The 26,400-nt window shown below is 43.2% G+C and overlaps 1 protein-coding gene across 2 annotated transcripts; it reads left to right on the plus strand.

The window, feature by feature from the left end:
- Window positions 1–1,422: 1,422 nt before the first annotated feature.
- DHCR7 (7-dehydrocholesterol reductase) lies at window positions 1,423–26,387 on the plus strand. 2 transcript variants are annotated; one of them, XM_083750865.1, is made up of 8 exons: window positions 1,423–1,441; window positions 13,600–13,703; window positions 15,321–15,543; window positions 16,239–16,326; window positions 20,888–21,101; window positions 21,988–22,192; window positions 22,783–22,914; window positions 23,489–26,387. In XM_083750865.1, exons 2-8 carry the CDS (start codon window positions 13,606–13,608, stop codon window positions 23,951–23,953), a joined length of 1,425 nt encoding a protein of 474 aa, XP_083606991.1. In that variant the 5' UTR covers window positions 1,423–1,441; window positions 13,600–13,605; the 3' UTR covers window positions 23,954–26,387. The 2 variants fall into 2 exon arrangements, with proteins under 2 accessions (XP_083606991.1, XP_083606992.1); XM_083750866.1 differs by lacking the exon at window positions 1,423–1,441 and adding an exon at window positions 1,487–1,597.
- The last annotated feature ends 13 nt before the right edge of the window (window positions 26,388–26,400 follow it).

A 26,400-nucleotide genomic window follows, 5' to 3' on the forward strand; every position in this document is an offset into this window, starting at 1 on the left:
AAAGAGTCACATATGTTCTCCTTTACTAAGAATCCCCCATTTTATGTGGCCTTTTTTTCTTGTAACTGACAGCAGTTTTGGGATGACCATGACTCAAGTTAACCTTAACCCAAATCCCCCAGACTGCTATGCTCATGTCCCCCATATTTTCTTCTATAGATGTAGAACAGCTGCTTCCAGAGCTGGAGTTATGCCGTCTCACACGGAAAAACAAGGAAAGAGCAAAAATTAACCTGTTGAATTTATGTTTGTGATGTAGAAGTTATAACTATAGAGCCCATGTAAGGGGAAAAGATCCAGTTAACATGCAAGTCAAGACATGAGCTCAGCAGTCCAACTTATGAATCACATCAATTATACTGCCTCTCATGGGTGTAGTCAGGATTTTTGTTAGTGGGGTGTAGGCCTTTTTTGGGGAGGAGAACCTCAGTTAGCTATGTATTTTTATTGACATTGATTTGGGGAGGCAACTGCCCCTCCCTGTCCCCCATGGCTACACCCATGCTGCCTCTCATCTTGGAAGTAAAATACAGCCATTGTTCTCCCCATGAATTTGTCTAACTTACTTAGAAAGCCATTTGAGCTGATAGCCACCACATATTGTGGGAGAGAATTCTGAGGTTTAGCTGTGCATTGCATGAAGATGTGCTTTGTCTGGGAAGGAGTTTATTAGCTTGTTGGTGGGGGTGGTATGTACAGTAAGGTTACCAGATGTCCCCGTTTCCTGGGGACTGTCCTTGGATTTACAAATCAGTCCCCACACAAAATCCTATCATTCCTACTGAAGTTGAAAAGTGTCCCCGGATTCATTGAAAAAAATCTGATAACCTTAATGTACAGTAATTTGTGTCCTCATGTTGGTCATTTATGTTGTGAACTGCCCTGTGATCTTCAAACAAATAATACTTTATTTGGTCTTCCCTGAATCGTCCAACATTCAGCTTCATCAGACGTTCTCGTGTCCTAATATTTTCAAAGAAGCCTGTTCACCTTTCGTGTCCTGTCTTATTTGTTTCCGGCGCCCTACTTTTCCTTTAAGCGCCAGATACTGTGCCAGATACCTTTTTTTGCTCCTATGGGAATTTCTCCTGTCCCTTGACCATTTCAGCTGCCCCTTTCCTGAAACTTTTCGGGATTGTAAGCCTTTTTCTCATTCCTAGAAAATGCCACACCAAGAAGCATGTTTTTCTTAGTGATTTGCAACACGTGCAAGGAGGCTTCCGTTGGATTTCCCACATTCCTTTTTATGAATACCACGGCCAAGCCGCTCGCTCGCTCGTGCGCGCGCGCGCTCTTTATCAACAAAGCGTTTCTTCCTCCGCTTCGCAATATTCATCAGGCGGCTGCTGCCATGGTGACTGGCATCGGCTCAGCTGATGGCTTGAGGCAGATGCACCAATCCAGCGGTGAAGCACGGGATGATGCTGAACAAACCCGGCAGGTGATTGGGCGATGGGTGCAGGGTGCTATTTTAAGGGGGCGTGGCAAAAATCGGAGGGTGAAGGAGGCGGGAGGGGAAGAGTGAAGCTCGAGCCCTCGGCGCTGGAGCGAACAAAAGCGTCCGTTGTTCGCGGGCGGCTGCACAGCAGCGGCGCAGGTAAGTGGGGGGAATCGGTTTCTGGAACCCGAAGCGAAATGGGATATTGGAGTGAATCGAGGTCTCGGTAGCGAAGCAAGCAGAAAATAAATAGCTTTTCATGCTATTAATAAAGCGGCGCCCGCCTTGGGTGGTTTTCCGGCGATGAGAAGGTTGCACGTCGCGGTTGTTGGGAGTTAAAAAGAGCGGACAACAGGTTTCATAAGCTTTAGTTATAAAAGAAAACGGAAATTGAATATATTTACTATAACGTCCCTCCGTTTTAACACTGGCACTAGGCATGAAGGGGGTCATTTTAGGCTCCTGTTAACGGTGGCCAGTTTTATCTCTAGGCTGCAATGGCTTAAATTCCATTTTATTTTCTTAACTTTGCATCCTACCAATGTAGTGTTGTTGAGGGGGTGGGGGGAGGATTGTATAGCTGAAGCAATAATGCCGACTGCTCTTTAAAGAAAAGAAAGACCTTGTATGTTTGCCAAGCCAGAGTACATAACAGATTGGTATAACTAAACAGAGCTCCCTTTTTTCTACCTTCTTTGGAACGGAGTTCAAAGTGTTCAGCATCTGACTGGTTGACGACCTGTGCACCGAGATAAGCCTGCATATCGTGCAGATTGTTTAACGTCCTTGTGGATGAAACAGACCTCTAACATGTTCACCATTGTAGCCCTGGGAGGGGAGGCAGGGCGACATTCTGCTTGAGGGGCAGCTTCTGAGGCAGGCGAAAAAAGCTATTGTTATACTTGCATCTACATAGCTTTCACTCCATGCGGTTTAAAATTATGAACTGCTGTGGTGGCGGTGAGGCTTACTCTCAAGCAAGTTTTGGACCATGACTCTGGTTCAAGAATCCACCCTGTAGTTAAATTTCACCAAGCATCCTTGGGCTCGTCGTGCTCCCAGGGTTGCTGTACAGATAAAGGTGAATTCGGTAAATGTACTAAACTCTTTGGAAGAAGTGTGGGAACGAAATCCTCCCATTATGCAACAGTAATTCCCTCAAGGTGTATTGAAAGAAAACTAGCTAAATGGAAACTTACTCTCTTCTCCCCTCCCAATAAGTGAACAAGATTTCCTTGAGATAGGTAGAGTGTTTGGGGATATATATATATTAGTGGGACTTTTCTCTGCGAGTCCCTGGTCTGCAACTTACTGGATTTGGGGCATGTTTTAAAGTAGAATGTCAGTAGCATTGACTCTTACCTATTCATTTACATCAGTACCAGTAAAAGTTCCCAAGGAGGAAGTGGCTCTTTCTTAATCTCGGATGCTCCTTGTGGAGGAGAAGGGGAGAGAATGGGTAATTTTAGGGCAGGGGTAGGCAACCTAAGACCCTGGGGCCGGATGCGGCCCAATCGCCTTCTCAGTCTGGCCCGCGGACGGTCTGGGAATCAGCGTGTTTTTACATGAGTGGAATGTGTGCTTTTATTTAAAATGCATCTCTGGGTTATTTGTGGGGCATGGGAATTTGTTCTTTTTTAATTTTTTTTCAAAATCTAGTCCTGTCCACCATATGGTCTGAGGGACGGTGGACCGGCCCACGGCTGAAAAAGGTTTCTGACTCCTGTTTTAGGTACCATTTTTGTCTTGGGAGTGACCTAGGAGCATAACAGTAGGAAAGGTCACACTCGTGCTGCTCACTCTAAGGAGAAGGAATTGTAAAAGCCAATAAAAAGTACTTGAGTGTGTAATAAATGTGTGTCCTTGAGAAGATATCTGTGCTGGAAGCCCTGAGGCTCAGATAAAACTCCAAGGTTGGCATTCTCCACTGTATGTTAAAGATGGGACAAAAAGAAAATGAGATGTTCCTAACAATTGTACATTGGAGGTAGGCAGTCTTATAATTTGTTTTTCAATGATGGCAGATCACTGGCCACTGTTCCTATATTATTCTATATAATAATGCTACCTAGAGCTTAGCAATAAATTACTTTTTTACACTACTGGTGGTATTGTGTACTGTATTCATGCTTGGACAAGATTAGATTTCTTTAAAATATTTTTTGCCATGTGCATTAATACTTGCTCCATTAAGTAACAATACGGTTAAGTAACAATGCTCCAGTTAAGTAACAATACATTGGTTTATGCAGTAGGGTGTTTCCTTTTCTTTACACTCAGGGCTGGTCTGAGCTCACCTTTTGAACTGTTCAAACCACACAAGTAAAACATAATCTTCATCTGTTAAAACAACCTACTTTTGATATAGCTGTACTAAGTTGCCAGATTCTTTCTTCTATGGTACCTGAGCTTTTAGGAATTAAGCAGTAGTCAAGCATTCAGCAGACACTCAGATCTAGAGAAGAAAATATTGTGCCTGTGGATTTTCTGCCTATCATAGACACAAGATTTCCTTGGTTTAATTCTGGTGCAAGTGAATTAGATCAGATAGCAATATAAAAATCTAGTTTAGTTTTGTCCACACATGGTGTGTGTGCAGGGTCCCAGATGCTTGCTGATACAGCAGATGGAATTGGTTGTTGGACAGAAGTAGAGATGGGTCATCAGTTTTCTTTTTTACTATCTATATGAGGATAAAGATGATTTGGGAGAGGAGCAACAGGTAATCTGCTTTATCCAGGGAGATTGCTTGTGTATTGGATTGTACACTACAAATCAGGAGCATTCATTGGTAGCTGCCACTTAGAAAGGTTTTGCCTCCTCCTGAGGCAAGCATTGGCTTAAGAGAGAGTACAGAAAGATGTTGAAATGGAAGTAGTTAGGTACTTCTTGTTGGGATTAGGAAAGCAGGAGGCTATTGATTGCTGCAGTATTGGTGACTCTGTCAACTTGTAGTTGTATCCATCTATCTACAGGTCACTTGGGCTAAGGACTAAGTAGTTCTCAATTTGAAGATTATAAGCCCTAAGCTTATCTTGGCACTTTTGTGTCCAGCCCTCTATCCTTAGTTGCTCTAACCAGCAGAGTTTAGTAAGGGTATGATCCTCGAAGGCATTTAGTCTATGCCAGCATCTCAGATAGGCTAGATCAATTCTGGCTGCTAGTGAGGGAAGGCCCAACTCATTTCTGTGGTGGGTCTCCCGATGTTCTGCCAGGAAGTCCCAAAAATCAACCTCATAAATTTATTTTGTAGGACCTCTATTTCAGATCTAACACCAATTCCCAAAATCTCAGCCCGGTAGAGCATTTGAGCAATGATTTTAGAGACAGTGATCTTAATAGCTAGGTTTACTAACTGGCCACCCTTTGAATGGAAGAACCTATATAGCTGCCCAGTAGTGACCAAATATTAGCTTAATTGCTTCCAGATGGTGTTTCCATTATGACTTTCCATCAATAAGTAATCCTAGATATTTAAATCTGGGTACTTGCTCAAGCGTGCAACAATCTAGAGTCCACCTGGACTTGGTAGTCCTCTTGCCAAATGCAGTGACCTTGGTTTTATCATAGTTAATTTTTAGGTGTTCTTTTTTACACAGCTGTCCAATTTAACCAGCACCCTCCTAACTCCAATTTTATTCTGAGATAACAAAACTAAATAATTGGTGTAGAGCAGAATTGACAATTTACGATTCGCAAGGGTGGGGGCAGAAAAGGAGGGGGATTCCATATCAGGGATTAAATTATTTATATAGTAATTAAATAGGAAGGCTGCCAGTATACATCTTTGCTTGACACCTCTGTTAATTGTGATTCTTCTTCTTTGGTGATCACTTGTAGTTGAGTAAGATTGTCTTCCCTAAACACAGTTTTAACAATGAGTCCTTAGGTGACTGTGGAGGCCAATTCTGGATCCACATGTCCTTCCACAGTGGGGACATAGGTTTCTGGGCAGGAGTTGATCATGGTAAGGGTTTGCCAAGTGTGCCTTCCTCTTAGCGCGTTTCTCCCTTTCGTTCTGAGTTTGAGCATCTTCAAAGCCCATGACACCTTTGGTAAAGGCTGTTCTTCAATTGGAGCGCTCACAGGCCAGTGTTTCCCAATTGTCGGTGTTTATACTACATTTTTTAATATTTGCCTTGAGAGAGTCTTTAAGCCTCTTTTGTTGACCACCAGCATTATGCTTTCCATTTTTAAATTTGGAATAGAGTAGTTGCTTTGGAAGACAATAATCAGGCATCTGCACAATATGACCAATCCAATGAAGCTGGTGTTGAAGAATCATTGCTTCGACACTGGTGATCTTTCCAGTACACTGGCATTAGTTTGCCTGTATTCCCAAGTGATATGTAAAAAATTTCAAAGACACCGTTGATGGAATCTTTCAAGGAGTTGGAGATGGCGTTTATAAATGGTCCACATTTCACATGCATACAGTAAGGTTGGTAGTACAATAGCTTTGTAAAAAAGCATTTTGGTTTCCCTGCGAATGTCCTGGTCCTCAAACACTCTGCACATCGGGAGAAAGCTGCACTCACAGAGCTCAGGCGATGCTGGATTTTGGCATCAGTGTTGACCCTCATGGAAAGATTACTGCCCAGGCAGGAAAAGTGATCAACATTTTCCAACGTTACACCATTGAGTTGGATTTGTGGTGCTGCAGAGGGGTTGTTTTGTGCTTTTTGGTGCAGCACTTTGGTTCTTTGGATGTTGAGTGATAGGCCAAACTTTTCGTAAGTTGGGAGGTCATCTTCTGAGTGTGCACACACTACGTTGTCATCAGCATACTAAAGCTCTAGGATGAAAGGTACAGTAACCTTACTCTTTGCTTTCAGCCTGCTCAGATAAAAGAGCTTTCCATCTGTTTAATATATGTTTTCTACTCCCAAGGGGAGTTTCCCTTTGACAAGGTGTAGGATCATGGCAATGAAAATAATGAATAGAGTTGGGGCAATAATGCAACCCTGTTTAACACCTGATCTCAATGTGAATGGTTCATTTTGAGAGCCATTGTTATCTGCGATTGTGGCCATCATATTATCATGGAGGAGCCGAAGCATGTTCACAAATTTATCTGGCACTGTGTCATTCCACAGGGCATTACGATTTACAGTTTCGAAGGTCTTAGGTCAATAAAAGCCATATAAAAAGGCTGGTTTTGCTCTCTGCATTTTTCTTGAAGATATTGAGAGGTGAAAATCATGTCCACTGTCCCCCTAGAGGGTCAAAAACCATTTTGGGATTTAGGAAGGGTCACCTCAGATATTGTTAAGAGACGGTTTGCTAAGATCCTTACAAAAATTTTGTCAGCTGCAGCTAATAAAGAGATGCCTTGACAGTTTGCGCAATCTGTTCTGTCACCTTTTTTTTAAGAGATTGATTATTTTGGCATCCCTTAAGTCTGCTGGGATCTCCTCTCCCAGATTTTTTTCATGAGCTTGTGAAGTTGTGCAAGTTCATTTCCACCCACTTTGAAGACTTCAGGCAGGTATCCCATCAGGTGCGGTGGCTTTGTTGTTTTTCATTTGATTAACAGCTGTACACAACTTACCCAGATTTGGAGATACTGCAAGCTCATCTCTAATTTGTTTTTGTGGAATTTGTGAGAGGACCTCAGCAGCTGTGGGGGAGTTGCAGTTAAGGAGATGCTGGTAATGTTCTTTCCAGCACAGTGCAACAGCTTCTTTATCTTTACAGTGGTACCTCGGGTTAAGAACTTAATTCGTTCTGGAGGTCCGTTCTTAACCTGAAACTGTTCTTAACCTGAAACACCACTTTAGCTAAGGGGGCCTCCCGCTGCCGCCGCGCCACTGCTGCACAATTTCTGTTCTCATCCTGAAGCAAAGTTCTTAACCCGAGGTACTATTTCTGGGTTAGTGGAGTCTGTAACCTGAAACGTCTGTAACCTGAAGCCTGTGTAACCTGAGGCACTGCTGTATTTATATAGTAATTAAATAGGAAGGGTGCCAGTATACATCCTTGCTTAACACCCTCTATTACAGAAGTACCTTGTTTTGCAACCAGGATTTGCTCCGAAGCCCCGGCAGAAAAGGACGCTGGACAAAGCGCCGCGTCTGAGCACGCGTGCTAAATCCGGAAGTAACCCATTCCGGTACTTCCGGGTTTGCCACAGACATTTGATGGAATGGGCACTTGACGAGGCGGACGCTAGACGATATGGAATTAGCAGGGAGTTCAATCCTGCTGCTTTGCCTTGTGCCCCTGGTGGGAAGATTGCAGGAATATGCAGCCAATGCAGGATTTCACTCCTGCCCACCAATCAGCATCAGGAGTGATGTCAGTGACTGAACATGGTTTGAAGGAAATTGCCTCACACCCAGATTGAACCCCCTCTGCTCTAGAGCATGGACAAGTACCTGTATCTGAAGTGATACAGAATTCAACCAAAATTCTAATACTTTCTTCTGTAAAATGTGTAGAATGACTCCAGAGCAAGACTAGAGGAAGCTGACATTGAAAATGTGTGCAAATATTGTTGAAGCAGACCTCAAACTAGTAGCAGTCAGCTGTGAGCCAGAAAGTCCCTGTATTTGCCATAGCAATGAATTATTTGGGGTAGTTTCATGCAAGTCACTCTCTCTTGACTTCAAACACAGCTAAACACTATGTAGAGGCTAAATATTTATTAGTCATAAGTTTTTATATTTCACAACTTCTTTGCTGACTAATAATTAGTTTGGCAGTTTACAAAACATAACTATCTGGACAGGGTTGTTTCTACTCTGTAAATAATGTACTGTCAGGGAACTGCCATCGGAGGGACAGGTGGTGGAGAGGCTCCAGGAGAATAGGAGAGACTCTACAGCAGAAGAAGGAACCAGTAGGGGGAGAGCAGGAGTTCCAGCGGAAAGGGAATCGGGGGAGAGGCTCTGGGATACTTCTAGTGAGAACAGTGAGGAGGTAACAAGACCCCCTTTAGCAACCCCCACCCCTCGCCGGAAGCTGTCATGCAGAGAGTCCAGGAGGCGCATGTACCAAACGGAAACATGCATTTCCATGTTTGATCTTATATCATTTGTTTTGTAACCTTAAAAATTTGACAAAGAAGGAGGAAGTGAAGAGCACGCACTGTTGCTTATATTTTTAGACTTGTTTAAATGGGTCACACTAGATAGCTCAGTTGGTTAGGGTGTGGTGCTGCTAAACATTAAGGTTGCAGGTTCAGTCCAGCTGCATATTCTGCAATGCAGAAGGTTGGACTAGATGATTCTCAGGGTTCTTTTTAACTCTGATTCTATGAAATGGAGAACTTTTTGTTTTTACAGTCAAGCAGTGTATAAATTTTATTAAATACATGCATAAGGCACCCGTTATGGGACACGGGTGGCGCTGTGGGTAAAAGCCTCAGCGCCTAGGGCTTGCCGATCAAAAGGTTGGTAGTTCGAATCCCCGTGGTGGGGTGCGCTCCCGTTACTCGGTCCCAGCGCCTGCCAACCTAGCAGTTCGAAAGCACCCCCGGGTGCAAGTAGATAAATAGGGACCGCTTACTTGCGGGAAGGTAAACGCCGTTTCCGTGTGCTGCGCTGGCTCGCCAGATGCAGCTTTGTCACGCTGGCCATGTGACCCGGAAGTGTCTCTGTACAGCGCTGGCCCCCGGCCTCTTAAGTGAGATGGGCGCACAACCCTAGAGTTTGTCAAGACTGGCCCGTACGGGCAGGGGTACCTTTACCTTTACCTTTTAAGGCACCTGTTGCCCTTGCATTTCAGAACAGCTACTGCAGAGAGAAAGAAACAAAGTACAATGGAACCTCCGTTGTCAAGCATCTCGTCTGCCAAATATTTCGGAAGCTGAACGCCGAAAACCTGGAAGTGAATGCTTCTGTTTTCGAACATGCCTCAGAAGTCAAATGGCTTCCGAGGCACATTTCTCCATTTTCTCCATTCACCTTGCTGACAGCCCTTTGATCTTCAGTTTTTGAACATTTCGGAAGTTGGAACAGACTTCTGGAACAGATTCCGGAACAGAAAACTGAGGTCCCACTGTACAGTGGTACCTCGGGTTACATGCGCTTCAGGTTACAGACTCCGCTAACCCAGAAATAGTACCTCAGGTTAAGAACTTTGCTTCAGGATGAGAACAGAAATCGTGCTCCGGCGGCGCGGCGGCAGTGGGAGGCCCCCTTAGCTAAAGTGGTGCTTCAGGTTAAGAACAGTTTCAGGTTAAGAATGGACGTCCAGAACGAATTAAGTTCTTAACCCGAGGTACTGGAAACCACAGGAGGAGAGAGGGTTCTTGTGCTCCAAACCTGCTTGCTGGTTTCCTATAGGCCACTGTTCAGCCACTGTAAGAACCGGATGCTAGACTAGATGGGATGTTGGCCTTCTCAAACAAAAATGGAGGGGAAATAATGTTAGTTAATTATCACACTGAAGTGCCCCATCCCTTTCAATAATGAAGTGTCCCATCCCTTTCAATAATGAGATTTTTTGAGATAATTCATATATTTATTTAAGAATATTAGATTGGTTTTGTATTAAGATACAGTAGGAATCTTGAAAGGTTTCTATAACAGGATGTGTTACATTGTGTGATATTCTTTGCTAATATTTGTATTATCATTTGGAGTTCATATAGCACATGTAATGTTTATATTAATTGGATAATATATTTAATTAATAAATAAAAACAACCAGACACTTTTTGAGGGTGTTATGGAAGAGGGCCATTTTAAAAATTTTGCCTCACGTCCTTCCCTTGGGCTGGAACGTACATAACCCTGTATATAATATAACCTTATATATTGATCTTATATATCCCAGTTATAATGAAGATTCCCTGACACTTTCTGGGACAGCCCAGTCAGATGGGAAGCATGTAAATAATAAATTATTATTCTATTAGCTCTCGCAACTGAAAGTTTTATAGTAGGCATGGGAACCTTTTTCAGCCTGAGGCTTGTGTCAGATGAATCCAGAGATGAAACAGAGCAAGAGCAACAGATGTGTCTCCTACTTTTTACAGTGACTCATTCCAGCTGTACATAAACTGGCACGTCTACACATTCACAAACAGGTATTTCTTCATCCAGGCAAGCAAGAAGGATTATTGTTGTTGAAGAGCACATTCCAGTCAGGCAAAATCATTCTGTGTTCCTGAGTAAGGTCTGAAATTGCTAGATTGACTTGGAGGTTTCCTACCTGTTAGACAGCTTTCAGAGCCAGGTTTTGACAGATCTTCGTGGGAAGAGCATACTGAATGCCTTGCTGTTCAAAACATGCAACAGAGATGATATTAAGAACACAGTTTATGATGATGCTGGATGTTTCAGAATAAAGGGTGTGGTTTTAGAGGTGTGTTGATTCTTAATTTTGAAGAGTTTTGTAGATTAAAACCCAATGCCTTAATCTTCCCTGTAAACAATTGGGAGCCAGTGCAGATTTTGGAGCTCTGGTTTAACACACTGTGTACCATCCCAGCAAGGTAATGTTGTGCCTGTGCTAACTGAAGCTTTGGAACCTGGGAAGACTAGCACCACATCACCTATCCTATATTATTTAAAAAATGACCAGGCTGGGTTCATTTTGCTCGGAGACCACCTGATCTCAAAACAGTAGTTTAGAGTGAAGCTGATCACCTCAATGACGTCGCAAGTAATATATGCACAGGAGTCCAATCAATGAGATCCAAAATAATTGTGAAAAGGTGGCCTTTGGGAGAGAAGCTCATTGTTCGCCAATAAAGGGGGTAATAAAGTTACCCTCTTGAAGTTAGCAGTCCTAGATAATTTAAGATACTAAAGTCTAAACTCTTCATACACGAGGAAAAAAACATGAGAGAAGGTTGAATTCAGTATTTAAAAATTCACCTGAAAACAGTTTGTTATAAGATGGAGGTTTTAAGGGCTTTTTTTTTCTTTTCATTTTTATGCACCTTTCAGGAAGCTTTTTTTGTACCACTCGTTATTAACTGCATCCAGTTTTGGCATTAAGACCTCTTTTTGTAAGGATGTTTTTGGCCAGTTGGGTCAACTTTTAATTCATAAGCTGTTGTCTTGCTTTGGCTTAAGGAATACGAAAAGAATAGAAGAAGTAAGGACAAAAAGTGTCTACAAACCTGTGTGCACCATTATTTTCTTTGAAATTTTTCTTTAACTACTATCAGCTGTAGCCAACAAGCCACAGATGGAGGAAGTCTGATTTGAAGTTGGAAGCCTATTATGTGTGCATAATCCATTTTGGTTTGTAGCAATTGGCCTAGTGGGAAACTGTAGGGTAGTCTTATTTCCTTGGAGCTTGCTTGGGTAAATTTATTGTTATTCTTTGCATACATATCCCATCTTTTCCTCCAAGATAGTCAAGGTGGTGTACATGGTCCCCCCCCCCCCTTTTATTCACCACAATCCTGTGAGGCTGAGAGGCGGTGACTTGCTCAAGATCACCCAATGAGTGTCTTGGCTGAGTGGAGATTCGAACCCTGGTCTCCCAGGTCATAGTCCGACACTCCAATCACTGTATCACACTGGTGGAAACCTAGTATTTTCACTTTCATATGTGGAAGTCTTTTTTAAGAGCAAAGACTGCACAGAATTGTTCATGGTGAGTTCCAGCATCTCTTTTTGTAGAAAAATAGCACTGCTCGGAACTATATTGTGTTGGGCAGGTTAAGGTTTGTTTAGCAATGACAGCCTCAATAAACCATTAAATGTCAGGCTTGGAAATATGTAGTATACAATGGTACAGTGTAGTACAAGCTTGGGCTTGTTTATCTGTACTTTAGAGCTTTGTTTTCTGCATTTGTATGCGAGGACCTTTTTGTTAAAAGGTCACTGATTTTGTTAAAGGCAAAGGGAGCCTTGCATTTTGTAGCTGTCAAAACTGTGTGATGCAGCAGTGAGCCAGAACAATGCAAACATAGTGGCCTAATCCTGAGTATTGTAAAAGCTGTTTGGAATGACAGCAGTGGATGTAGTCGTCGTCGTCTTTGGCGATCACTCATAGCCGGGTAAGATTGTCTTCCATAAACACGGTTTTAACAATGAGTCTGTAAGTGACTGTGGAGGCCAATTCTGGATCCACACGTCCTTCCACAGTGGGGACATTGGTTTCTGGGAGGGAGTTGATCACGGTGTGGATTTGCCAAGCGTGCCTTCCTCTTAGCACGTTTCTCCCTTGCATCCTGAGTTCGAGTGTCTTTAAAGCCCATGACACCTTTGGTAAAGGCTGTTCTCCAACTGGAGTGGATATAGTAGGCCTCTGCAAAACAGCTGTGGGCTAGGCCCAGGGCTTCCAAAACGATTAGTGGCAGAAGTACTGCAGGGACTCTACAGGCTGCTGCTTGGGTCTGACCCTATCCATTTTGGTTCCACGTTTATGATCTCTAGCACACATACAAATGCAGGAAGCTGTAATCTCTTGGTAATGCTGTTCCACAGTGCCTCGTCTGAGAGATCCCCTGCAGCTTGCTGCTGTGTTCTTCTGGTCTCTTTCATGTTGGCCAAATTTTGCCAGTTCCTCTCCCCCACCCTCCACAGCTCTCCACATCCCCTCCTGCACGATGTTTGAGATTTTCAGGGAGTTCTGAGGGCTTCAGTATGTGGGGAAGGCCTGTCGTGCAGGTAGAACTCTACTCAGCCTTCTCTGAATCCTAAACATGTGTGTGTAGGATATTCTCATAGATGTGTCTCTTAAGAAATTCCATATGGGCATGAGGAGAGCCTAGCCCAGGGGTGCAGAAGTTGTTAGGCTCCATGGACCAGATCCTGATCAGGGGGCCCCCCACTTGTCAAAATCCCTTTCACTCTGGAGTGAGATCCGTCGGAAGGGGGAGAGAAGTCTTAAGCCCGAACTTGCTGTGATTTTAAAGAAGGAGCAGGAGACTTGCAAAGGACTTTGGGAGACCCACCCCACCCCAGCTTTAAGATTGCCAGCACCTAATGTTGTGGGAAGTGCCCGAAGAAGGCCTGCAAAAAAATCCAATGCTTGGGAACTCTGGTGGCTTATTTATGTTGTATTGATATAACACGAAATTCATGCTTTGTATACAAATGCAAACTATTATTTCCCCCTGCAAATAAGATAGCAAACTCTGATTTGCCATAGTCAAGCATAAGACGTTAGTGCAAGTCACAGAATTTCAGGCAGGGGTGTGTTATTGTTTTGAACTCAACAGTTTATGAATTTCCTATCGTCTCTCCCTGTAGGTTCCAATGGCTGCCTGTCGGCAAACACAGTTTTCTGAAGGAGGAAAAAGTAAATCCGTAATGAATGGAACTGGAACCTCTCAAGGACAATGGGGGAGGGCCTGGTAAGAGAATACCGCCCTAACATAGTTTTAGGTGCTAGATAAAAATTGCTTCCAGTACTGCAACATGAAGAAGTGTCAGATCATAAGGCTGGAAGGCTATGCTTTAGAGGTGATGTAGGTCCAACCCATTCTCCAGAGCAAATTATAGCTCCACTTCAGATTAATGTCTTCATTTCCTTTTAGTTATCTGTGTACCAAAGAAAGCAAAAAATCGACTCAAACGCCTCTTTTGGAAACCTGCCGGGAGACATCGTCTCTAACTGGTATAGTTTGAGATAGTCTGGAAGCTGAGAATACAATTAAAATTTTCAGAAGTTGCCACACTTGAGGCAGTGTTGGATTTTTATGTATCAATGCAATCCTCATGATTAAGGCAATCAACAGATTATTGATCTTCCTGTCCTGGAAGTTTTTAGAACATGGATGGGCAACCTTTTTGTATGCGGGGGACACATTCCCTCAGGGATAATTGCTCGGGGGGGGTGTGTTAATATGCCAGGGCCAGAATGGGAGGGCAGAGCAGGGACACCCCCATCTCTCTTTCTCCTCATGCAGGAGGATTGTGGGGAGAGAAGCAAATTCCTATTTCCAGAGGCCTGAACTCATTGCTTGCAGAGGGCTTTTGGACCTTACACTGAGGGCTGCATGTGGCCTTAGGCCTGTGTTAGAGGGGTTATCTATTATATAACTGTGTTAGAGGGGTTATCTATTATATGAGTTGGATCCCGAGCGGGAAGGTGAGGGAGGTGTCTTGTGCTAAGTTACGTTCATTGATTACATGGGTTAATTGTTGGGATGCAGCCAAGGAATCGGGGGCAATTGGCAGGCCCCCAGCTGGCCCCAGCCCACCAGCCAGTGTGCCGGGTGATCTCCAGACCTTGGATCAGCATGAAACTGCGACCCTAGCTTCAAAAGCCTTCAGAAGCTGGGCACACACACTCAGCAGAGTAAAACGCTGCGCAACAGAAGTGGCATGGAGAGGCTGTGTTGAGCATATTTACAAGCAGTTTTTCCAGCATACATCAGGACGAAAGGAAAGAATATCTTCTCCCCTTCATGTCCAAAGCAAGACAGCAAAACAAAAGCTATACACAAACAGAAGTTCCCAGCAAGCTGTGCTGGACTGTAAACAGACATGTGACACACAACAGTCTCATGCCTGTCCCTTAAGGTGGAACAGAATATTCTAACAGTAATATGCAGATGTTTATGAACAAGAAACAGAAAGGTACCCCTAGTAGGTTTATTTGGAGTCGCAGATCTGGGATCAATGCCAAAATAAATACAGTGGCAGCAGGCCCATTTCTAGAAGTAAAGAGAAAATAGATTCGGGATGCTGAACCTTCCCCCAAAGATGTCACTTACCTCCGTGAAATTTGTCCCTTGCTATGGCTTTTCAGAGGATGCAAATGCTGGAAGTGAGCCTAGGTGAAATAAGTTGATATAGCAGGAAGAAGGGTGTGTGTAGGTTGGTTGGTTTTGCAAAGTCTACTGTCATCCTTGAGACCCCGTGCACTGCACAATAAACAAATTATTTATCTCTGTGTCTAAATCGGGCCATAATCAAAGCAGCAGCATCTTGCAACTATTCGGTTTCTTGTGTCTCTTACGTTTCAGGAAAGTCGACGGGTATTCCTTGGCGTGTGTCAGCTTTCTACTCCTATTTGCACCCTTCATTGTATATTATTTCATAATGGCATGCGATCAGTACAGTTGTTCCCTAACTAAGCCAGCCATTGACTTGGTCACGGGGAAAGCCAGTCTCTTGGATATCTGGCACAAGACACCACCATTGACTTGGAAAGCTGCGACCCTCTATGCTTCTTGGGTCATCTTCCAGGTATGTGCCTTGAGGCTTCTCTGTTGGAATCCAGTAGGGCATAAGTAAGGCAGTCTCAGGTATGTGATCAAAACTGAGCTTTTCTGATTACAAAACAGTATTTTATTGGTAGAATCAAAGCTCACACATGAAACTGGGGAATATAGACTGTCCATTATTATCCTGTGAATGCTATTGGCAGCAACCCAAGACTCTGGGATTCAGCATTCTGTCACCACCCGATTTGCATCAGCTGTTAAGACCCCTGGCTTTCTGGACCCGTGTGTGATATTTCTACTGCTGACTCTTTTTCATTTGTATTGCTGTTTCCAGTACTCTGTCCTCCCACTCATGTTCTACATACATACACACACCAAATACAATTACTGAGTCATTAGAAAGACTGTAGGTACATAAGAATTTATACAGGGAGAAGAAATGTAGATAATGTAGAATAATGCCTGAAACTGCAGGGAGTAGAATTATCAAGACGGGATTTGGAAGGAAAAAAACAACTGTCAGAAATAAGAGCATTGAGAACACAAGCCAAAATTACCCATCCTTCATAACTCCCTGACAGTTCAGAAATCATTTAACGTTTTTATAACAAAGATTCCTGCATTGTAGGGGGGTTGACTAGATGACCCTCAGGGTCCCTTCTGACTCTACAATTCTTCGAGTCTAAGATGCTTCTCACAAATTAATTTTTGTTACAGGTATTTTTGTACATGCTTCCTGACTTTTGTCACAAATTTCTTCCTTATTTTCGAGGAGGAGTGCAAGAAGGGGCTGTCACACCCGCTGGTAAGCTCATTTTTGCCAATACTTTTTCTTCACAAGGCTTTTTAGCATCACCAAGAAATCCATGTGCAGAGACCTAAAAAGGCAAACTCAAGCCTATAAGCGTGTTGCTTTTGTGATGCAGGAGAAAAGGCACTGTTTACAACTACACCCCAAAGGAATTCTTAGAATGTGGGATCTGTGTCTTTCAGATGCTTAGATTTTGCCCCTTGGAGGGTTGTATGAAGTCAGTATGGGGTAGTGGTTAGAGGAGTTGTAAGGATAAAGGAGGGAGGCAAAGAACCATGTCTATCACCTTGAGCTCCTTGCAGGAAAGTTGGGATATGAATGCAATAAATAAATAAATAAAATTCTACAGTGTAGTGTATACATGCTTAGGCATGCTGCATTGTACTGTAGAAACCATTTTGACTCTGCAAAAGTGATTCACATGCAACATGCCTCCAGCTCAATGCCAACTGATCCCAGGAAGTTTAACTACGAAAAACTACGAAGTGCTAAAGCAGAGGCAGGGAGCCCAAGGTCTACCTTTTTTTTTTTTAATAATTCCAGTTAGTTAGTTAATTTTATTTACGGCCATAGGCCCATACAGGTAAAAACAACACATAAATAACAACTTGTGCACGTGGGGAAAACAGCCGCTAAAACACCACTATAACAATGAAATACTATAAGATAGAATGGCATACTACGCCTTAGTTAGCTTGTAGTGCTCCTTGGCATCGCTTTTGGGTAAGGACAGCGACCAGGAACCTTGCCACTTTCAGGGTCGTATGAGTATCCTTATCCTGCAAGATTTGGGCAAGGTGGAATTTTGGTGGGGTACCCTCTAGTTTCTGTATGATTGATCCCAACAAATTTGCCCGTGGCACATTAAACAGGGGGCAAGTGAACATAATGTGCTGGAGCGACTCCGGTGTCTCCTTATCACATTCGCACATGGCGGGGGCTTGGCCCTTTGAGAATCTATGTCTCAGGACGTTGGAGGGAAAAACGTTGAACCTCGCTTTGGTGAAGGCCAGTCTATGGGCAACAGTCGAAAGGGAGGAGAGGTATGATGGAACGCAGTAAGTTAAAGTGATACCAATGTTCTGGGGCGAACAAACACCTCCCCCCAGCATATAATTTCGCTGTAGATCGATGTCATCCAGTCTTTGGCGGATCAGTCTTTGAGCAGTAATTTGGTCTAGTTTTAGGGAATCTGAAGGAGAGATTCCATAACTCAGGAGTTTGGCATGAATTCTACTAGTCCAAAGGCTAGAGAATTCATCTCGCCATAAGCATTGGACAAGGTAGTTGTTTGGTAATCTATGCCACAATGATAACCAATAATTGAAGACTTTCTTCCACAGGCAAGTTTCTAAGGATGCGATCTTCAATTCTAGTCGCATGGCTGCGTTGCTTACGCACAGGGGGAGCATTAGGAGCCGACGTAGGAATTGATTTTGCAGTGCCTCGAGAGGAGCAAGATCTGTCATCACAGCCCAAAGCGGGGCAGCATAAGCAAGCACGGCAACCACTTTTGCCTTGAACACCTTTAGGGCCGAGGGAACGTGCAAAGCTCCATCCGAAAAAAAGAATCGGAGGAGCGCATATGACAGAGTTTTGGCCTTGTTAAGTAGGTGTTGAATTTGAGCTTTCCACCCCAAATTGTATTGAAAAATAACTCCTAGGTATTGAAATTTTAGAACTTGCTCTATTTTTGCTCCACCAAGCTTCCATTCGTATAATCTCCGGCTTCTGGAGAAAATCAGAATCTTGGATTTAACATGGTTGATGGTTGAGTTGACAATACGTGGCAAAGATATTCAAAGCTCTGGTTAGTCCAACACGTGTATAAGATAGAATTACCGCGTCGTCCGCATATAAAAGGAGTGGGCAGCGGTAGTCCGCTAGTCTAGGCGCGTGTGTACTTAGAGAAGAGTTAACTAGGGGTGCTCGCATGTCGCTGATGAATAGGTTGAAAAGACAGGGAGCCAATATACATCCTTGGCGCACTCCCTTGTTTATTGGTATCGAATTTGTGAGGTTGCCCGCAGGAGTAAGTCTCACTCTGGCAAGGGTATCTTCGTGGAGCTGACTTATAAGCCATAAGAGTCTTCTATCAATGCCCTGTTTCGCAAGTTTCTCCCATAGGATATTTCTAGGAACGCTGTCGAAGGCTGCCTTTAGGTCTAAGAAGGCAGCACAGAGGTAGCCCCGGGGAGGAGAGGAGTACTTCCGTGCAAAATGATAAAGAACTATCGCATGATCGGTTGTAGAGCGTTTAGTTCTGAACCCTGCTTGTTCGTGGCCAATCTGATTAGTCTCATCTACCCATCGCAATAGTTTAGTCAGCAAAAAGCTGGCATAAATTTTCCCTATGATCGAGAGGAGGCTGATGTTACGGTAGTTTTCCGGCTCCGTTGGAGAACCTTTTTTATGAATTGGTACTATAATGGCCTCCTTCCATATTTTGGGGATGAGGCCAGAAGCGTTGATTGCATCGAAGGTTTTGGCCAAGATGCCAGCCCACCATTTTGGGTGTAGTTTAATGGCTTCGGCAGGAATCAGATCGGGCCCTGGGGCTTTACCCGGTTTCAGCTGAGCTATTAGCTTGGTTATTTCGTCAGGATCGGTGGGAGGCCAAATAGGTAAGTGGGTAAACAGATGCGTCAGGTGGTCAGAGGGAGCATCCGCCTGTGAGAAGCATTTCTTCAGGAACAATTCCCATGTCGGTGCAGGGATGACTGCCCTTGGGTATTTCCTCACCCTTCTGTTGATCAAAGACCAGAATTCCCTGGATCTGTGTGATTTTGAAGCAGTAATCAAAGCCTGCCAGCGATTGTGTTGCCACTCACGTTTGGCAATTTTCTGTGTTCGTTTGTAAACTAGCTTGGCTTGTGCATAACTAGCTGGCAGAGTAGATGCACCGGAGGTCTTATATACATTATATATAGCACGAAGGCACTGTCTTGCTTGTTTGCACTGAGAGTTATACCAGGGGGCACCGTAAGTATATTCATTTCTATTTAATATTTTGGGTGGTAACCTGAAGAAGGACGTAAGATCAGTCGTAAGATGGTGGAAGCATTTCAACACTATGCTATGCTCGTCTGAGGCAGAGCCTATGTTGGGATGGGGCCCAAGGATTTCTTTTTGAAAGAATTCCTGATACCTTTGAGCCTGGGTCTCCGACCATTTGATTCCTCTTACTTGGAGAGATTCGTTGGTTACCATCTGGGTCGCATGTCTATGAGGCTCCGACTGCCAGTTCAGGGAAAGCTTGGCTATAAGGGGAAGATGATCACTAGATTATACGTTCTCGATCTTAAAGGTGGAAATACACTTAAGTAGATCCCTGGAAACCAACAGGTAATCGAGGACGCTGTTTGATTTAACGCTCAGGTGGGTAAAATCCCCAGGAATATCAGGGAGGCATGTGCCATTTAAGGGGACCAGATTTAAACGGATGGCCATTTGATGGCCAAGGTCTACATTACCTCAAGGGCAACCTTCAAGAGGCCACATGCCAGCGATGGGTAGGGCCAGAAGCAAAACGTGGGTGGGGTCCTAGGCAAAATGTGGTTGGAGCAATAGGTGTTGCTTACCTTTGTGCAGAAGGCTACATTCCAACCACACAAAAATGTGATGTTGCTACACAAACACACCCTCTGTTTGCATACATCCTACATCCAGGCAAGCAAGAGGCAGTATCATAGTTCAAAGACATGCTCCAGACAGGAAGGATTGTGGTCTAGGGTGTCCCAAGGGGCAGGCGCAGAGACCAGAGGACCACATTCAGCCTGTGGGTTTGAGGTCTGTGTTGAAAGCTCAATTACAAGGTCCCTGGTAAAAATGCAAGTAGCATTCCACAAAGCTAACAAGACATCCATCACTTGGGAAACGTTTTCTCTTCATCAAGGTCATCCTAATATTGGCTGAATTTCCGAGAGCATCCTAATGTCAGATTAAAGATTGAGAACTAAACCAATGCATAACACAGACAAGGAATGTAACCTAAGAACATCTCTGCTGGCTATATCCAATCCAGCATCCTGTTTGCAAAAACAGCCAGGTACATGCTTCCAGGAAGTTCACAAGCAGGACATGAGAACCACAGGATTCCTGTTTCTTTATGTGTTTGTTAAACATGGAGGTTCCATTTGGCTATCCTGGCTAACAGTAGTTGATACTCAATTTTACAGAAAATAGGTTTTATGGCTAATGCTTTATTTAGCGTTATATTGTCAAGCGTTCACCATTCTGAGAACTCTTGCGAAAGGACAGTCTACAAATACATCTGGGTACACAGTTGCCCATGTTGTACTATTGGAATGGGTTGGGATAGTGGGTGATTTTTAAAATGTTCCACTACATTCAAAGCAAATACAAACAAGTAGACTGGGTAGGATGAGCTGGTTCCTCTCCACTCCAAAACTCTACGCTATGAAGACTTGCATCACTTTATGAAAACGGGGTACAGAACTGCAAAGTTCACAACCACTGGATATCACACTGACTACCCTACCTCTTTGTCAAGTGCTATCACTAAACTGGACCATGCAACTCTCTTCCCTTTCAGGCGCAGTACTCAAATATGAGGTCAATGGACTTCAAGCCTGGCTTATCACGCACATACTCTGGTTTGCAAACACTTACCACTTCCACTGGTTCTCGCCCACCATCATTTTTGACAACTGGATTCCTCTCTTGTGGTGTGCAAATATCCTGGGCTATGCCGTTTCCATATTTGTAATGATAAAAGCCTACTATTTCCCCACTAATGCAGAAGATCGGTATGTTGGCATTGCATATATTACTACATCTATGGTGTTTGCACATTTGATGAGCATTTTTCATTCTGATAAATAAAACAAATCAATCCAGTAGCGCCCTACGTTTGCTTTCCCACTTGACATCCTAGATGCAGGAATCTAATATTTGTCTGTTATAGCATACAACCATGTAAACTCATTAGACTAGTCAGTAAGTACAGTGGTACCTCGGGTTACATACGCTTCAGGTTACAGGCTCCGCTAAGCCAGAAATAGTACCTCAGGTTAAGAACTTTGCTTCAGGATGAGAACAGAAATCGTGCTCTGGCGGCAGCGGGAGGCCCCATTAGCTAAAGTAGTGCTTCAGGTTAAGAACAGTTTCAGGTTAAGAATGGACCTCCGGAACGAATTAAGTACTTAACGTGAGGTACCATTGTAATTAAGGGACACAGGTGGCCCTGTGGCTTGAACCACAGAGCCTAGGACTTGCCGATCAGAAGGTCGCGGTTCGAATCCGCGTGATGGGGTGAGCTCCTGTTGCTCAGTCCCTGCTCCTGCCAACATAGCAGTTCGAAAGCACATCAAAATGCAAGTAGATAAATAGGTACCGCTCCGGCGGGAAGGTAAACGGCGTTTCCGTGCACTGCTCTGGTTTGCCAGAAGCTGCTTAGTCACGCTGGCCACATGACTCAGAAGCTGTACACCAGCTCCCTCGGCCAATAAAGCGAGATGAGTGCCGCAACCCCAGAGTCGGTTATGACTGGACCTGATGGTCAGGGGCCCCTTTACCTTTACCTTTTACCACTGTAATTATGTGCCTTTTAAAAGAATTTTCTCAATATCATGTTTTGAAATTGATTTTAGATTAATCTTTTCAATTTTTTGTTTTTGTTTTAAACAATTTTAGCAAATTCACTGGTAACTTCTTCTATGACTTCATGATGGGAATTGAATTTAATCCTCGTTTAGGAAAGTGGTTTGATTTCAAACTGTTCTTCAATGGCCGCCCAGGCATTGTAGCATGGACTCTGATCAACCTCTCTTATGCAGCGAAACAACAAGAATTATATGGACAAGTAACTAACTCAATGATACTTGTCAATGTCCTCCAGGTAAGCCAAGACCTTGTTAAATGCCAAGTGAATCTTAATGCTCTGAATATATAAACTGATGGAATTTAGGATCTAATAGGTGCTCCATATATCTAGCTTCATCCCCTTGCTCCTGCTTACATTTATATCCCAACTTTCTTCCATCATGGAACTCAAGGTAGCGTACATGTGATTCCCAGTCACTCATACAGGTGCTGAACAGAACAAGATCTGCTTTACTTCAGCAAAGTGCCTTCAGGCTAAAACTTGTAGCCCATAATCAGTATAAGTTAGTGAGTTCTGATCTTAGTGTGGTAAAGAATTATGGCTCACATAAGTGTGCATGTGTGTGCCCATCAAGTTTAGGGGCTAGCTATACTTTCAAATATTGGAAGTTTGATTCTCTGAAGTGTAGAGTGCCTAGAACTGCATTTTTGTCAAAAACTTTTATCCCATCTCAAATAAGAAAATTTGTAAGATGAGGCTTAGCAGAAGCAATCAAAAGAAGCCTGATGTGACTATACTGCCAAAATCTAGCGATTTAAGCATTTAAATTTTCAAGTTGTCCATCTATGGCTAGCCCTAGCGATCTCTGTTGTGTTCTTTTTCAGGGTATATATGTTTTGGATTTTTTCTGGAATGAAGCCTGGTATTTGAAAACAATGGACATCTGTCACGATCATTTTGGATGGTACCTGGGCTGGGGAGACACTGTTTGGCTTCCTTATCTCTATACACTGCAGGTATTTTCATATGTTCATGATGTGAAATTCATTAATCCCTAGAAACAGTAGTAACAACAGTGGCATTATTAGCTGCTACAGTAAAGGTCCTGTTCAATTTTATTGACTGCTTTGGACACATGCTGTGGCTCCTGACATCCCAAACCAAATACCTTTATATCCTGCCCCATTTTCCCCCCTAAGAAGCAGGATACAAGTGGTCTCCTTCCACCCCATTTTATCCTTGCAGCAGCCCTGTGAGGAAGATTTTGCTGAGAGGTAGTGATTGATCCAAACTCACCCAGGGAGTTGATGACTGAGCGAAGATTTGAACCCAGATCTCCCCAGTCCTCATCCAGCAGTCTGAACACTACACCATATTGGCTCTCATTATGACAAAGCGAGTGACTGCAGGGTCATCTGTGGCTTATCTATCTGTGTTATAGAGTATTTATCATAAGAGCAATTTCCCCGCCCCCACCCCCTGGCAGGCAACAGCTTCATTCTCTAGTATGGGCTCCTCTAATGAAAGCAGACAGCTACCAATTCTGTATAAACGTTTGCTTATGGGGTATGTTTCTCTCTCCTTCTTTAGGGATTATACTTGGTCTACCACCCTGTCCATCTGGCTACAAGCAGTGCAGTTGGGATTCTACTATTTGGTTTAGTGGGCTACTATATCTTTAGAATGACCAATCATCAGAAAGATCTCTTTCGTCGTACAGATGGCAACTGTAAAATCTGGGGCAGAAAGCCCAAGTACATTGAATGCTCCTATACGTCAACAGATGGGATCAAACACCACAGCAAGTTGTTGACATCCGGCTTCTGGGGAGTGGCACGCCATTTTAACTATACAGGCGACTTGATGGGCTCCCTGGCATACTGTCTATGTTGTGGTTTTGAACACATTCTGCCTTACTTCTACATAATTCATATGACCATTCTTCTGGTTCATCGTTGCATCCGGGATGAACACCGATGCTCCAGCAAGTATGGCAACGATTGGAAGAAGTATACTGACGCAGTACCTTACCGGCTAATTCCTGGGCTCTTTTAAATGCTCGATTTCTCGACTTCAAAAGGTTTATGAACAGTTATCTTTTCAGTGCAGCAAGTTTTGAGGATCTAAAAAGCAGCACCTTTTTGGCGCACCTGATGAGACACGATTCTAATATCTGTTAAGGTCATTGTGCCACTAAAATGATCTTTTTTAAAGGTGTGGATTTTGTTTTGTTTTTTAAAAGTTCCCTGTCCTTGATCAACAAAGCTTCAGATTAAAAAGTTGAATTTTGAGGCACATTCAGATTGACACCTTGGACACACAGAGATTCCAAAGTGTGTACAGGGACAGGAATACACACACAAGCCCTGCCACCAGTGTCCTCATGGATCGTTCCCCTCCCGGTCCTACCTGTCCTCATGTTGTCTGAGGAAGGTCTTGCATCTGCTTGAAAGTGCCTAACTGCACATGATGGAAGATGTTTCTTCTCAACTTCACATGTTCAACTTCACAGAAGTAGAAGCCGCCTGCAGACTTCCATTGGGCAACACAAGGGAGGTCCGGAATGGGGTGGTGGGCAAGATGCTCGTGAGAACTTTGGGGACAAGGTTTCCTTGTGTGCTGGCCACAAGGATGCTAGGGGGAGGGATTGAATGCGCATCCCTGCTTCCATCTACACTTGGAACATTTGCGTGTGAACATGCCTCTGGTTGTAACTGAATCTACAATGTCACTTCACTCTGGGGCACAACCCACAGGCAAATGACTGGCCCTTTAAAACTATTCTTTCCCCTGTGGTTTGAACAGTGGTGATTCTTGATAGCTTCAATCTGAGTTTGATTGTTCAGGTCAGCTATAAATGAGCAGAGCTCCAGTTACATTATGATCTGATATTTGGCCTTCGGATAGGTTTATTGTAACTACATCAGAGATTCTGGAGCAGTAGTTAAGCTCTAAATGCATACTGGATAACAAAGGGACATGATTCTAAAACATGACAGCTGGGTTGGTAGAAGGTCTCTTATCAGTTCTGTTAATTGTGATAAAAATCATTCTAGAAATGTGTTGAAATACTGCCCTCACTAATTATCATAGATGTTTTCTGCATACAAGTTCACCCTCTTTTATGGGAATGCATATACGTATTTTAAGTGGGAATAGCAACACTTCTGCCTACATTTTTCAAAATTGCATACTAGATGCAGATAGTTTACCACTTTGAGAACTAAGTTCCTGTTTGACAAGGAACCACCTAGCCTAAACTTCTTATGCAGTCTTTCCAGTGACACCTCTTGAGTATACAGCTTAATGTTAGGGTGAGGAAGACTAGCTGGTGATGGACATCCAGGCTTTACCCTATAGTTAAATGCAAAACTCCCTTGCCTGGCCCTAGATGGCTTTGAAGCTTTCTATTTACTGTGAAAACAGTGCTGGAATAGTGTCTTCACAAAATCAAATTCAAAGGTGAAGAAAGAAGGCAGAGTATTCTTCCCATTCATGCATTAAGTGACATAATGTAAAAATAAAGTGGAGTGTTTTCTTCTGTCTTCTTAAATCTGCTCCCACCCAGATATAGTGCCACAGAATTAAAGTTGCTTTATTTGCTTGCTTACCACATTTTTCACATGCAAGAATATATTTTTCGTAATTAGGAAAGCATAATTTTCACGGATGTACACAGCATAACAAAAGTGGCTCACCAAGTCCACTGACAGATGAACAGATGGGAAACTATCGGTCTGCTATGTAGAAATCAAGCATGTTTTTAATAAAAGGATCACCTTGATCTTCCAAAATGTTATCTTTTCCAGAATAGAATATCTTTATTATTATAAATACAATACACCCCTGTGATTCATGAATAGTCTAAGCCCCAAGCACATTCAACTGATTTGTGTTGGGATATTGGGTTGGATGCCACAAGCATAAGGCCTCTTCCCTGTACGCATGGACTTTTCTGAATTTAGTGCCAGTAAGTTTATGTAAGCACAGAGAATGCAAATCCAACAGTTTGCTTGTATAGGTAGAAGCAAGGCATTGTGCTATATCTTACACAAGGTCTTACATGGTGAATGCTTTTTATGAAATGAAAGAAGGAATGATGTGGAAACCAGATTTTTCATGCTGCATGCTTTGAAGCACACAAATCTACCATGCGTTCTTCACAGTATTGCAGGTGCAGCCAGTGGCGCTCACTAGATGTTGTCATACTACAACACCCATCATCCATAACTGGTAGCTGGGGCTGATGAGAGTTGTAGTCCATTAATTGGAGGGCATCAGGTTCGCTATTCCTACTATTGGTGGTGGTGCTAAGAAAATATCACCTTAAGAAATTGTAATGAAAAAATTATGGATCACCATCATTACTGGTTTGTTTTCCTTTGTTTATTATGTATTTTATGTTTCCATTTGTATTTTTATGTTGTGACCTGCCCTATGATCTTTGGAGGGTGATATACAAATTTAATAAATAATGATAATAATGTGATCAACTTAATTTT

Source organism: Podarcis gaigeae (genome assembly GCF_964106915.1).
Source record: "Podarcis gaigeae genome assembly, chromosome: 1".
Lineage (NCBI taxonomy): Eukaryota > Metazoa > Chordata > Lepidosauria > Squamata > Lacertidae > Podarcis > Podarcis gaigeae.

What these genes read in the sequence shown, in the direction of transcription:
- DHCR7 (XM_083750865.1), top strand. Translation starts at nt 13,606, where the DNA reads ATGGCTGCCTGTCGGCAAACACAGTTTTCTGAAGGAGGAAAAAGTAAA. An exon ending in CTTCTTGGGTCATCTTCCAG is followed by an intron (nt 15,544 to 16,238) that starts GTATGTGCCTTG and finishes TTTTTGTTACAG; the next exon opens with GTATTTTTGTACATGCTTCC. An exon ending in CCCACTAATGCAGAAGATCG is followed by an intron (nt 21,102 to 21,987) that starts GTATGTTGGCAT and finishes AAACAATTTTAG; the next exon opens with CAAATTCACTGGTAACTTCT.